A 15,010-nucleotide genomic window follows, 5' to 3' on the forward strand; every position below is an offset into this window, starting at 1 on the left:
GATTATTAGTGGTATTGTATGTCTTCCATTTTCTAATTATTGCTCCTACAGTTGATTTCTTCACACCAAGCTGCTTGCCTATTGCAGATTCAGTCTTCCCAGCCTGGTGCAGGTTTACAATTTTGTTTCTGGTGTCCTTCGACAGCTCTTTGGTCTTCACCATAGTGGAGTTTGGAGTGTGACTGTTTGAGGTTGTGGACAGGTGTCTTTTATACTGAAAACAACTTCAAACAGGTTCCATTAATACGGGTAATGAGTGGAGGACAGAGGAGCCTCTTAAAGAAGAAGATACAGGTCTGTGAGAGCCAGAAATCTTGCTTGTTTGCAGGTGACCAAATACCTATTTTCCACCATAATTTGCACAAAAATTCTTTCAAAAATCAGACAAGGTGATTGTCTGGATTTGTTTCCACATTTTATCTCTCATAGTTGAGATATACCTATGATGACAATTACAGGCCTCTCTCATCTATTTAAGTGGGAGAACTTGTACAATTGGATAAATACTTTTTTGCCCCACTGTATGTAGATGTATATATTGCAATCTGATCTCAAATGTCGACAAAATAGTCTCTCAAGTACAACACAAAAACCAGTTGTTGGGATTTTTTACCCAAGCTAAGAACAAGGCAGGTTTAGTGTTAAAGTAATGGCCCGGACACAGGCACTAGGGGAAGGGCCAGCATGACGCGTGCCAAGAGGTCAAGGCCTCCTGAGCGCTATAGCCCGGAGCAGCTAGCGATAGGGATGGGGCGGGGATTCAAGATCAGGCTCTTTCGATCCCACACACAGCGGACCCGGGGGGGCAGTAATGCAGCCAGGCCTGACCCCCACTACCCTTGGCTAATGAAAGACGGGAGGGCTCACCGCCTGCGCTGAGGGCGGCTCGACGGGGGAGAGATGCCTCGGCGGGTGATGGGTACGCATGTTGATTGGCCAGGGCCTGTAATCCTGACGGGAGAGGGAGTAGAAGACTGGAGGGGATGGTGCAGTGCCATCGGGGGGACTTTGCCGAGGTACGGTCCAGATCAGTGGCCAGGTGGGCTTTGCCTGCCCGGCCTAGGGCTCGACGTGGCAACGATTCTGAGCGGGTGGCACGAAGCAGTATGGCGCGCAGTGAGGTCGTCACTGCTGGGCACCCTGCGGCTATGGGAAATCCTGAGCTGCAGCCTACGGAAGCTTATCTGAGGAAGGCCGGGAGTTCCCAAGACAGTTTGTCAGAAGGAGAAGTGATCGAGCGGGATGCAGACGAGGTGCCGGAGGTGACACGTAGAGCAGGACATACGGCTGGATGTCCGTTGGGGCAGCGGCAGCCAGGTAAGGTCCTTTCTGTTCCTTCTTCTCCCTATCTTGTCCTTGAAAGGGGGGTTTGTGTGTGTGGGGTTGGGGGTGCAGGGGCGGAACAGGGGGTTGGTTTCGGCGGGGTGTGTCACGGTCCGGGTTCCCTGTCCCCTGGGGTAGCGGGGCCATAAGATGTGGGGGTGGTGCAAACGTTGCTAGCGGGACGTGTTGGCGCGTTGTGAGGCTGGTGCACGGCCGGCGGCTGACGCCTCTCCGGTGGCGGTGTGGGCGGCTGCCCAAAATTCCATGGCTCAAGGCTCTGGGTTGGCAGGGACCGGTCCAGTTGTAGCGGGAGGGGGGTTGGAGGGTCGGCAGGGGGCCCTGCTGCTGCTGGGGCAGGGGTGGCCAATCCTGGGGCTGTGTCTGCGTCATCGCCGGCAGTGGCTGTGACTACGGCACCGGGCGGGGAGGCCGCGGTGACTAGTAAGGCGTCAGTAGGGGTAGACGGTGTGCATCTGGCGGACGCCGCAAAATGCGAGATCTACGTCTGTTTTGAGAGGCCTTTGGGCGCTCACTTGAAGACTGAGGTAAAGGACCGCATTTGGAAAGGGGAGTATGTTGAAATTTTCTCCTTGTTGCCTTTGGAGAAGTTTAACTTGGACAAAGTTAAGCCCAACGAGAGCAAGAAGGAAGAAGAGAAGAAGCGGCGATACCGGTTAATCCCACGTACGTTTGCAAATTGGTTGCAGGCGTTTGCGATTTTGGCGAGTGTCATCGGTGAAAAGGCGCCGGAAAACTGCTCCCCCCTTTTTTGCTACCTCGATTCCATCGGGGAGGTGCAAAGGGTATATGGGGGCACCGCTATGATGCGCAATTCAGGCAGAGGAAGGCAGTCCGTCCATCCTTACGGTGGGACCACAAGGACACTAGTCTTTGGATGAGGCTAATGTCATCTCCACAGAGTACTTTGGTTCCCTTTCAGGGTGGGGCCGGGGCTTTGGCAACTGCCGGACAACTGGCCGAAAATCGCATGGGTTTCTGCTGGCAATTTAACGCAGGCACTTGCAAAATGTTGATTTCCTAAGGCGCTATCCTAATCAGGATGTTGCCAGGTTACTGGAGTTGGGGTTTACCAAGGGTTTTAGGTTAAATAGTCAACTCCGGGTGGTGCCGCCTGCGGCCGATAATTTGAAGTCGGCAAGGGAGCATGCAGGCATTGTGTCAGAGAAGTTATTCAAAGAAGTTGCGCTGGGGCGTACGGCTATCCCGTTTAAGGGGCCGCCACTGCCTGGTCTTGTTATATCCCCTTTGGGTGTGGTTCCCAAGAAAGAGCCGAACAAGTTTCGGCTCATTCACCATTTCAGCAGTTCAGCTCTTTTTTAGAATGGGCGGTCAGGGATGTTGCAGGCTTGTCATCCGTCATCCACTACTTGGATGATTTTTTATGTATAGGGCCTGTGGATAGTCTTGTGTGTGCTTCCCTGTTGGCTACAGTTCAGCAGCTTTTCGAAGTCTGCGGGGTGACAAGACTGAAGGTCCGGCCACTGAGTTGCGTTTTTTGGAGATAGTGATAGATACCATGAAGATGGAGTGCCGTTTGCCTTTGGACAAACTGGAGGGTTTGAAGTTGGAGGTGGCCGGGGCGCTGCGGGTGAAGAAGATCCAGCTTCGAGCCATGCAATCCCTCCTCGGCAAGTTGAATATTGCTTGCCATATCATGCCAATGGAGCGTGTTTTTTGCAGGGGTCTGGCAGCGTCCACGGCCGTTGTTCGAGCCCTGCATAATTTTATTAGGCTGGGGCAGGAGCAAAAAGCTGATCTGGAGGTGTGGGACTCCTTCCTGGCCACCTGTAATGACCTCTTGCTCTGGTTGGGGCAGGTAGTGTCGAACTTTGATATGGAACTGTTCACCAACGCGGCCGGTTCCTGTGGCTTTGGGGCTTTTTATCAGGGAAGGTGGAGCGCCGGGCAGTGGCCATGGGCATGGAAGGTTTCATTCGCAATTTAGCGGCCTTGGAATTGTTTCCCATCGTGCTAGCAGTTGAGCTATGGGGCGAGGAGTTCCGGGACCGCTACGTGCGTTTCCATTGTGACAATCTGGGGGTGGTTCAGGCCATTAATAATAACACTGCGTCTTCTTCCCCGGTTGTACGCTTATTGCGGCACCTGGTACTGAAGTGTTTATGCATTAACTGTTTTGTGACTGCTGTGCATGTTCCGGGGGATTGATAATTCAGTGGCTGATGCGTGTAATAAACGAAATTTGTGTCCTTTTCTTCCTACAAATAGAGATTTCTTTTGATGGTATTTGATTGCCTCTGCGATATTTATTTTTTACGATATAAAAGGAAAAAGACTGAAAAAATAAAAAAAATAAAGATATTTTCTACTTTTTGTTATAAGAAAAATCGAATGAACTAAATTTTAGTCATACATTTAGGCCAAAATGTATTCAGCCACATGTCTTTAGTAAAAAAAATGTCAATAAGCGTATATTTATTGGTTTGTGCAAAAGTTATAGCGTCTAAAAACTAGAGTACATTTTCTGGAATTTACACAGCTTTTAATTTATGACTGCCTCATTTCTTGAGGTACTAAAATGGCAGGGCTGTACAACCCCCCCCCCCCCCCCCTCCAATGACCCCATTTTGGAAAGTAGACACCCCAAGGAAATTGCTGAGAGGCATGTTGAGTCCATTGAATATTTTTTTTTTTGTCCCACGTGATTGAATAATGACACAAAAAAAAAAAGTTTACAAAAAGTTGTCACTAAATTATATATTGCTCACACATGCCATAGTTATATGTGGAATTGCACTCCAAAATATATTCTGCTGCTTCTCCTGAGTATGGGGATACCACATATGTGGGACTTTTTGGGAGTCTAGCCGCGTACGGCACCCCGAAAACCAATCACTGCCTTCAGGATTTCTAAGGGTGCAAATTTTTGATTTCACTCCTCACTACCTATCACAGTTTCGAAGGCCATAAAATGCCAAAATAGCACAACCCCCCCCCCCCCCCCCCCGCCAAATGACCCCATTTTGGAAAGTAGACACCCCAAGCTATTTACTGAGAGGCATGTTGAGTCCATGAAATAATTTCTATTTTGCCACAAGTTGCGGGAATATTACAAACTTTTTTTTTTGCACAAAGTTGTCACTAAATGATATATTGCTCACACATTCTATGGGCATATGTGAAATTACACCCCAAAATAAATTCTGCTGCTTCTCCCGAGTACAGGGATACCACACGTGGGGGACTTTTTGGGAGCCTAGCCACGTACGGGACCCCGAAAACCAAGCACTGCCTTCCGGATTTAAATATAAAACGCTACCAGAAAAAACTGTTAGCGATCGCAGGGATCAGGCCTGACTCTGCAAACGCTGCAGTTATATGTTTTGTAAGTGACAGTGATCGATCGATACTGCACTTGGGTGGGCTGGGCGGAGGGGCAAAACGCAGGTTCCAGCAGGTATCTGGGCTGATCCCGCTAGCAATGCCTTTTTTGGAACCCTAAACTACTGGGGACGCTAGTATAGATCTGATCAGATCAGATATTGATCTGTTCAGATACTATACCACTACGGGAGGTGTATGCTTTGCGTGTGGGTGTTAGTGGTACTGGCACTAACTTAGCGCTGCCTGGGGCGACGCAGACCCTGACCCTAAAACCTAATTGATATCACCCGCCGGGTGATCAGGGGGTTAAACCTTTATTGGGTAATAAATGGTGGGTACCAGAGTCACCCGTAACACTTATACGGTGATCACTGGTGAAAGGGTTAACTAGGGGCAATCAGGGGGTTAAAAATTTTATTAGGTAGTATATGGGGGTCCCTGGCGCTATATAAAAACCTGACGGAGAACCAAAAATAACCAACTGGCTAACCAGCGTCACCAGTGGCACTGATACGGTGATCGCTGGTGAAAGGGTTAACTAGGGGCAATCAGGGGGTTAAAACCATTATTGGGTAGTATATCGGGGTACCTAGCGCTATAAAAACCTGGCGGTGAACCTAAAAAAATAACTAGCTACCTAGCGGCACCAGTGACACTAATGCAGCAATCAGAAAAACGATCGCTTAGTGACACTGGCAAAAGGGGGTGAAAGGGTTAACTAGGGGCAATCAGGGGGTTAAAACCATTATTGGGTAGTATACGGGGGTACCTAGCGCTATAAAAACCTGGCGGTGAACCTAAAAAAATAACTAGCTACCTAGCGGCACCAGTGACACTAATGCAGCGATCAGAAAAACGATCGCTTAGTGACACTGGCAAAAGGGGGTGAAAGGGTTAACTCTAGGGGCAATCAGGGGGTTAAACCTTTATTGGGGGGGTAGGGGGCTACCCTGGACCTAACACTAACTGCCCTGACAGTTTTTACTGTCACAGCTGACACTGAATGCAGTGATCAGTAAATAAATGATCACTGCAATCAGTGACACTGTGACTGGGAGGGGGGGGCGGGGAGGATCGGGGGGCAATCGGGGGGGTGATCGGGGGGGGATTTGTGTGCCTATGTGTACCTACATGTCAGTGTAGTGTAGTGTTGGTGCACTTACTTTCTCTGTTCTCCTCGCAGTCCGGTCAAAAAGACCGCCCGAGGACATTGACATCACTTCCTCCCTGCCTGTGTTTACACTACACAGGCGGGGGAAGCTTCTCATTCGCCAGGAGCGATCGAGAGGGGATTGCCAGAAACCAACGGCCATCCCCTCATCCCGGATCGCTCCTGAAGCGAAACGGACCGCCGCATCCAGCGGGAGGGGGTCCGATCGGACCCCCCACCCGCTGCAAGGCAAGCACGTACATGTACGTGCTTGTGCCCGTCGGTGCCATTCTGCCGACGTACATTGCCATGCGGCGGTCCTTAAGTGGTTAAAAAAAAAGGTTTCCCTTAACTATTGCTATTTTTTACATGCTCATTATCATTAAGCCACACAGTAAACTACACTTTTTTCACTATGCTCGTTCTATTAACCAATAGCAACCTTCCACTAGACATGTGCGATTCATTTCGTACGGATCTCAAATTCGTACGAATTTCCCTAAATTCGTATGTCCAGGAGGATCCGAAATACGAATTGACATGCATCCGTATTTTGTACGAAATACGAACTTTTGTTTACGAATCCCCAGGAGGAAGTCAGCACAGCACAGGGATGGTGGGAGCCCCTCATCTAACGAAAATTCATATTTCGGATAGGAAATTCTTCAACGGAATTTTGTATTTCGGATAAAAACCAAACTTCCATCAGCATCGACAGTCATATTGAGGTGTATTTTTGCCTTTAAATTCATCGTAAAGAACGTTCGTACAAGTTAATGAACCTAACGACAATTCGTATTTCGTATGAACTGAAATTGAATTTCGGACACGAAATACAAAGTACAAATTAATTTTAATACGAACCATAACGGAACAGAACGAAACTAATTTATTGATGGCGCCCAAGGCCACTACTATGTACTTGGCGCCCCACTACCAAATTGACCTCCCCCTCTCCCCAAATCTTTTCAGCAGTTTTTTCTGTTTTTTTAATTCTCACCTATTCCAGATATTTTTAGACATTATATTAGGTTACATGGCACACAGGGCAGCCTTTTATGATGCGAGGAGTGGTGCTGGTGTGATGTCGGCAATGCTCTCTGTATTATTACACTGTGAGTGCAGCATGCCATGGTGGCCCCCTATTAAGGAGCGGGTCCATGATGCCCTGTACTTACAGTATGTCATCAGTCTTTAATGATGATTGATGCTGAACATCATACTTCCCAGAAAACTGAGGACATCTAGTGGCAGAAAGGCGTACTGCAGGAGGAGGGGAATGCGGCGGCTATTGCAGACAGAGCATCCTCTTTTATTTTACAATACCTGAAACACTTCAATTAGTCTAGGTTTTCCCTTCAAGTATCCTTCTTTCTCATCTCAATCCACAAGCACACCAATATCATGAAAGCCTCAGACTTCCACGAAATTGCTTGGGTCATCACTTTTTTTTTTTATCGTCTTGTGAACACAACTTACATTTTAAAACTGAATGCTACAAATCCCATAGGATGGGTACATTGCATATTTGTCATGTAGCTCCTGTATTCGAAACACCAGTGTTCTTTTTAGCAGCTTTGCGAGTCATTAACATGGAATAAGCATGGAGCCAGTGAAGACAGAATTCCAGCCTGTATGCTCGTTCTTCAGTCAGGCCCCATTCACACCTGAGCGTTTTGTAGCTTGAAGCCTCAAGCTACGAAACGCTGAAGGGGAAAAAGCCTGAAGCCGAACGCCTGAAGCTCAAACAAGTTCTTGACCCTCTTTTGTCGCTCGAATCGGGCAGATTTGGGCGTTTTTCTTCTTTTTACATTGGTGACCCTTTGCCCTGCACAAAATCACGGCAAAACGCCGTAAAAAATGTGGCAAAATCGTGGTAAAAAAGCCACAAAAATGCAGCAAAATCGCGGTAAAATCGTACGATTTTCTGCCCGAAAACGCTATACTCAGGTGTGAATGGGGCCTCACTGTTTAAATAGTAGGGCACCTATAGGCATAAGTAAAAAAAAAATGGCAACTTCCACATTTCTGCCTGGGGGGGTACCCTTTTTTGGAGATGACACGTTCACTTTAATTCAATGTATTTTCTTTGACAGGCAAGGAAATATTGTGAAACTCCACTCTGCCACCGCAAGAAGAGGGAGGCCCCCGACGCCATAAAAAAAAGACACAATGGTAAGATAAGATTGAAACAATTTGTGATGAGATCTCTCCTGTACAAATACCTCCCCCACTTACCATTACATCACCACAGTTACACTCAATACTTCCCTCAGTATGACCCTGTCACTATAGACGAGGTTTCAAAACTTTTAATAATCTATAATGACCTGCCTGCTGGGCCCTGTTCCCTCACAAACACTACAGTCACCCTCTGGCTCTATCCTACACTCTCTAACTCACATCTTCAATCTCTCCCTCTCTTCTGGCATCCTCCCCAACTCTCTAAAAGATATCCTAGTCACCCTAATACTTAAAAAGCCCTTGTTGGATCCCAACAACTGCACTAGTCATCCCCATACCTAAAAAGCCCTTGTTGGATCCCACCAGCTGTACCAGTTACCCCCATACTTAAAAAGTCCTTGTTGGATCCCACCAACCTATGACCCATCTCCATGTTCCCCTTTACCTCCAAACTCCTTGAATGCCTGGTCTACAACTGACTTAGCGACCACCACACTGAGAATAACCTTCTTGATCCCCAGCCTGGAAATCGCCATCAACACTCCACAGAAATTCCTCTCCTAAAACTCACAATCAATTTACTAAAGGCTAAAACCAATGGTCACTATTCTTTACTCCTACTCTTGGAACTCTCTGCTGCCTTTGAAACAGTGGACCACCACCTTCTTCCTCAAAAAACTCCACTCCTTTGTTCCCCATGACTGTACTCTTCATTGGTTCCCATTTTTCCTATCCCACCACACCTTTGGTGTCACTTACAATTCTACCGCCTTCTCTCCTCTTCATTTTTCTGTCAGGGTCCCCCAATATTTTGTTCTTGGACCTCTCCTAGTCTCGATCTACACTTCCTCCCTTGGTTAGTTAATAGAATCCCATGTCTTTTAAAGCCATTTCTAAGCTGATAACATCCAAATCTACCCCTCTACCTCTCAGCTCACTCCATTATTCTTTTCCACGCAACACTAATTAAGAACAGACATATCAGACTGGACGTCACGCCACTTTTTCAACACTCAATCTATCCAAAATCGAGCTCGTAATATTTCCTCCCCCACGTTCCCCTTTCTCTGAATTCTCTTCGAGATTAATGGTATGACCATCAACCTGTCCCCGCATGCTAGGTGTTACTCTGGACTCTGAACTATCCCTTTTGGCCTTGCATCCAATCAATTTCCAAATATTACTGCCTCAACCTCCGCAACATCTCCAAAATACTCCCCTTCCTAACCAATGACACAGAGCTTCTAATTCACTTCCTGGTTATCTCTCGCCTCGACTACTACAACTTCCTCCTCATTGGATTACCTTTACATAGGCTATCCCTCCAGAATGCTGCTGGCAGACTCATCCACCTTATGAGCCAGTCAGTGTCCTCCACCCCTCTCTGTCAATCTCTCCATTGGCTTTTGCTCACCCAACGAATAAAATTCTAAACACTAACAACAACTTACAAAGCCATCCACAACTCTGTCCCCAGCTACATCACTAACCGTGTCTCAAAATATCAATCAAATTGTTCTTTTTATTCCTCCTGCTCTGCTTCCTCATTACTTCCTCCCATGCTCACTTCCAGGACTTCCCCAGAGCCTCTCCCATCGTCTGGAACTCCCTACCTTTAATCTGTCCAAATTTCTCCTTCTCTGTCCTTTTTTAGGTGAATCCTGAAAACCCCTTTCATAACAGAAGACTATCCTGCCTCCACCCAACAACTGTACTTTTATTTTCTCCATCAGCTTATCCCCTACAGTTGTAAATTGAAAGGAAATAGTTGCGCTAAAAATTTTTATTGTGGATTTTAACTATAAGCCGATATATTTTTATCCATGAGTATAATTATTTTTACTCACTCCATCTGATATTCCTATTTTTGTAGTTCATTTGGAGATGTTTGTTCCTTCATTGAAACTCACTGTAGTTTTTTTTTTGTATCTCCACCTATTTTGTTGCTCTCACCCTCTTTGCCATTAGTTTTGCCATATTCCAATATGGCTGATTGGGCGTCGTTAGTCCGCTATGTTGTTCCAACCATGTTTCCACCTTCATCTCAGATCGAGGCTTGGTTAACACTATCGTTTATTTAAAGCGTGATGCGTTAGTGTGTCACCCATACCCCAGACGACATCATCCTATGACGAAACGCGCCTTAAAAAAACAAAATAGCGCAACTATTTCCTTTAATTTTCCTATGTTACATGTGTGTATCTCACATATTAGTTGCTACTTTATGTTCATTTTTAGCTTTAATTTATTTTGTTAGGAGCACGGTATTTTTCTTTTTTCCATTATCCCCTACAGCTATCTTTTGTGTCACCTGACCTCCTTCCCTCTTTTTAGATTGTAAGCTCTAACAAGCAAGGCCCTCTGATTCCTCCTGTATTGAATTATATTGTAACAGTACTGTCTGCCCTCATGCTGTAAAGCAATGCGCAAACTGCGCAATCCTGAATAATAATATTAATTCTAGTGGGATAATCGAATTATATGACATTTTAAAGAAGCGTTAACTTTGAACATTTTTTTATTGTATTTGGCACCAGAAGATATTTTATATATTATATAATTATACTGTAACACAGATTTTTACTATGCCTCCATGCAAATGATTTATTTCATTATCTTAATATTTCATTTATTCAATTAGACAAATCATTACTTATTATATATACAGTATTTTTTCCTGCTGTGTATTGGGTAGCAATTTAAAAGGAATGGCACAGCAGCATACTAATCTGTGAACGGTGCGTTATCGGGCACAATGTGGGTGGTGTGAACTTGTGCTAATCATTGTTACCAAAACAGAAAATGTGAGCGAGAGAACACAAACAGAAAAAAAAAAACCCTAAAAGGGTTTAATCGTTCTCTATTCAAAAATAAGCCTCCCTATCTGGGCTTTTTTATCTCAGAGAATAGGTGCAGGAACGCCCCCTTTCCGAGTCACAACTTTTCTCCGCCCACCCATCCACCCACCTCCGAGCACCATTTCTTGGTTCCACCCCCTACCCACCTCCAAGTACTGCCCTTTTAGAGAATACAGAGCCACGTATCATTTTGTGGTGCTAAGTAATGTGTACGGAATTTGATAATGATAACAAGAAAAGTAAAGAAATAGATCTCCTGCAGCCACTAGAAATAGGACCCCTGCCAGCAACAATAGATCCCCCTAATAACAATGGACCTCCCGCAACAAAACTCCTGGCAGTAACAAGAGATCTCTGCGCAGCCAACAACAATAGACTCCTATACAAGAAAAAGAAACGCTGCTCCAGGTGTATAAAGATAAGGCTGATTGGGAGTATCTTGCAGAGTGCTAGCCCCGGCCCACCTCCGTGGGAAACTTGGAAAGAAGAAAGAAATGGCTACACATCCAGAACTTCCGATTACCTTATATTTTGCTTCACAAAGATAACACCAGAGACACCAAACTGTGGTCACGTAGACGCATTTCATATATACATCTTGTGCTTAATCATTACCAATGATTAAGCACAAGATGTATGTGTGAATACACAAAAACACTGAACATCCTCCTGGTCGACCAATTGTGGCCGCAATGGACAGTGTTACAACTTTAAAATCATTACCAATGATTAAGCACAAGATGTATGTGTGAAACGTGTCTACATGACCACAATTTGGTGTCTCTGGTGTTATCTTTGTGAAGCAAAATAAAAGGCAATCAGAAGTTCTGGATGAGCAGCCATTTCTTTCTTCTTTCCAACAATAGACCACTCCCTTAATAATAGATCTCTCCCAGCAACAGAAGGCCCCCCACCACCAACAATAGACCTCTTCAGCAACAATAGACCCCCCTGCTAGAATAGACCTGCCAGCAGCCAGCATCAAAAGACCCTTCAGCATACCCCAGCACCATTTGCCATAACAGTCAGTGCTGGAGGTGCCGGTACTGCGTTCCACCGTGTTGCCATTGTAAAAAAAGCTCAGCAATAAAATAAATAAATACATTCCCTATCTTGTCCAGTACTTTGTCCTGTTTTGGTTGGTGCAGTGGATCCAGAACTAGTATGGTTAAGATTATTATTTCACACTGGGGCCACGGCCACGTTCACGGTAAGGCACCACTCGTTTTAGCAGCTCTTTACCGTTGTTTAAGCTGCGCTTTTTAAAGCAGGGGTTAAAAACTCGTGTTGTGCTTCTTCCAAATCGCTTTTCAGGCGCTTCAAAAGTGCTGCCCATTTATTCCAATGGGCAGGGCGTTTTGGGAGGGTTTAATATACAGTGCCTTGCGAAAGTATTCGGCCCCCTTTAACTTTTCAACCTTTTGCCACATTTTAGGCTTCAAACATAAAGATATAAAACATTTTTTTTTGTGAAGAATCACCAACAAGTGGGACACAATTGTGAAGTGGAACGAAATCTATTGGATTTTTTAAACTTTTTTAACGAATAAAAAAATGAAAAGTGGGGCGTGCAAAATGATTCGGCCCCCTTGCGTTAATACTTTGTAGAGCCACCTTTTGCTGCGATTACAGCTGCAAGTCGCTTGGGGTATGTCTCTATCAGTTTTGCACATCGAGAGACTGAAATTCTTGCCCATTCTTCCTTGCAAAACAGCTGAAGCTCAGTGAGGTTGGATGGAGAGCGTTTGTGAACAGCAGTTTTCAGCTCTTTCCACAGATTCTCGATTGGATTCAGGTCTGGACTTTGACTTGGCCATTCTAACACCTGGATAGGTTTATTTGTGAACCATTCCTTTGTAGATTTTGCTGTATGTTTGGGATCATTGTCTTGTTGGAAGATAAATCTCCGTCCCAGTTTCAGGTCTTTTGCAGACTCCAACAGGTTTTCATCCAGAATGGTCCTGTATTTGGCTGCATCCATCTTCCCCTCAATTTTAACCATCTTCCCTGTCCCTGCTGAAGAAAAGCAGGGCCAAACCATGATGCTGCCACCACCATGTTTGACAGTGGGGATGGTGTGTTGAGGGTGATGAGCTGTGTTGCTTTTACGCCAAACATATCGTTTTGCATTGTGGGCAAAAAGTTGGATTTTGGTTTCATCTGACCAGAGCACCTTCTTCCACATGTTTGGTGTGTCTCCCAGGTGGCTTGTGGCAAACTTTAGACGAGACTTTTTATGGATATCTTTGAGAAATGGCTTTCTTCTTGCCACTCTTCCATAAAGGCCAGATTTGTGCAGTGTACGACTGATTGTTGTCCTATGGACAGACTCTCCCACCTCAGCTGTAGTTCTCTGCAGTTCATCCAGAGTGATCATGGGCCTCTTGGCTGCATCTCTGATCAGTCTTCTCCTTGTCTGAGCTGAAAGTTTAGAGGGACGGCCAGGTCTTGGTAGATTTGCAGTGGTCTGATACTCCTTCCATTTCAAAATGATCGCTTGCACAGTGCTCCTTGGGATGTTTAAAGCTTGGGAAATCTTTTTGTATCCAAATCCGGCTTTAAACTTCTCCACAACAGTATTACGGACCTGCCTGGTGTGTTCCTTGGTCTTCATGATGCTCTCTGCGCTTTCAACAGAACCCTGAGACTATCACAGAGCAGGTGCATTTATACAGAGACTTGATTACACACAGGTGGATTCTATTTATCACCATCAGTCATTTAGGACAACATTGGATCATTCAGAGATCCTCGCTGAACTTCTGGAGTGAGTTTGCTGCACTGAAAGTAAAGGGGCCGAATAATTTTGCACGCACCACTTTTCAGTTTTTTATTTGCTAAAAAAGTTTAAAATATCTAATAGATTTCGTTCCACTTCACAATTGTGTCCCACTTGTTGGTGATTCTTCACAAAAAATAAAAATGTTATATCTTTATGTTTGAAGCCTGAAATGTGGCAAAAGGTTGAAAAGTTCAAGGGGGCCGAATACTTTCGCAAGGCACTGTAGCACTCCCAACCTGCTCCAATGATGCTGCTTGCAGGATTTTTCAGAAACGTCCCGCAAGCGCACCGCCCGAGTGTGAAAAGCCCCACTTGAATGAACGGGAGGCAGTTTTCAGGTGATAAAGCGCCTGAAAACCGCCCCAGTGTGAAAGGGGTTTAACAGCGCACCCCCTTCCAGCGCCCCTTCCAGTCCTCCTCCGACCTCAAATCCCAGAAAAAGAAAGCTTACAGAAGAGGCTGTAGAGGAGGACGAACCAAGAAGTTATGCAAATGTATTGAAACACCATAAAAACGGTAAAGATTTTTAATTTGTCTTCTCACAATCTGTCACAACTTCACCTGAACCGTGTTCAGACCTAGCGTTGTTGGACATCGACGATCTAGAGATCTCTAATGATGAGGAGCTTATGTCTCAAATACTCACACAACATTTAGTTTCATCCCCCTATTATCCACACATCCACGAGGCCCCCCTTCCCCAAGGCACCCCCCATGTTGAGGGCACGCGGCCTGGTATGGCTCAGGAGGGGGGGCACTCGCTCGTCCCCACCCCCTTTCCTGGCCAGCCGGGTAGCGTGGTCGGATAAGGGTCTGATATGGACCTAGGGGGGCCCCCCAAGCCGATTTTTCGGCGCAGGGATTCCCCTTTAAGTCAAAATGAGCGGACTTTTCTCCGGGCGGGAAAAGTCCGTTCATTTCAAAAGTACGGCGGACTGGCACACACACGGCTGTACTGTCCGCCGAAATGCGAGTCCTGCGGACAGAATGAAGTGCAAAACTACTTTCTTAGTCCGCCGGATTTTTGGGTTAAAAAAAAGTCCGCCGGAGCCTACACACGGGCGGATTGTCCGCTGGACTTTTCCACTGGATTGTTTGATCGTGTGTATGCGGCATTACTTGAACTTTGATAGCTGTCACTATCCAAACTGGATTAGGAATATTCCCAAGGGTCAATTTTGTTGGCTTCGACAAAATTGTACTAAGGAATCAGACTATATAGATCTGAGTACAACTCTAAAAACCAAATTTTTGGAGAAAAAATATCCTGAATCCTTGGTCGATAAGGCCTTTAAACAATATCTTCCAGGAAAAAGATTTTTCCAGTAGATTCATAACTACTTTTCACAT

General features: G+C 45.6%; 1 protein-coding gene across 1 annotated transcript in view; it reads left to right on the top strand.

Annotated features, from left to right (window-relative positions):
• The window catches only part of LOC143962356 (uncharacterized), a 127,186-nt gene that overhangs the window by 73,354 nt on the left and 38,822 nt on the right, over window positions 1-15,010 (top strand). The window contains exon 9 of the mRNA XM_077471650.1: window positions 7,933-8,011. Coding sequence (XP_077327776.1) covers window positions 7,933-8,011 — 79 coding nt within the window. The remainder of the gene's footprint in view (window positions 1-7,932; window positions 8,012-15,010) is intronic.

The sequence above is a fragment of the Lithobates pipiens genome, unplaced genomic scaffold (genome assembly GCF_037356315.1).
Source record: "Lithobates pipiens isolate NorthernLeopardFrog02 unplaced genomic scaffold, aLitPip1_a1.2 Scaffold_8, whole genome shotgun sequence".
Classification (NCBI taxonomy): Eukaryota; Metazoa; Chordata; class Amphibia; order Anura; family Ranidae; genus Lithobates; species Lithobates pipiens.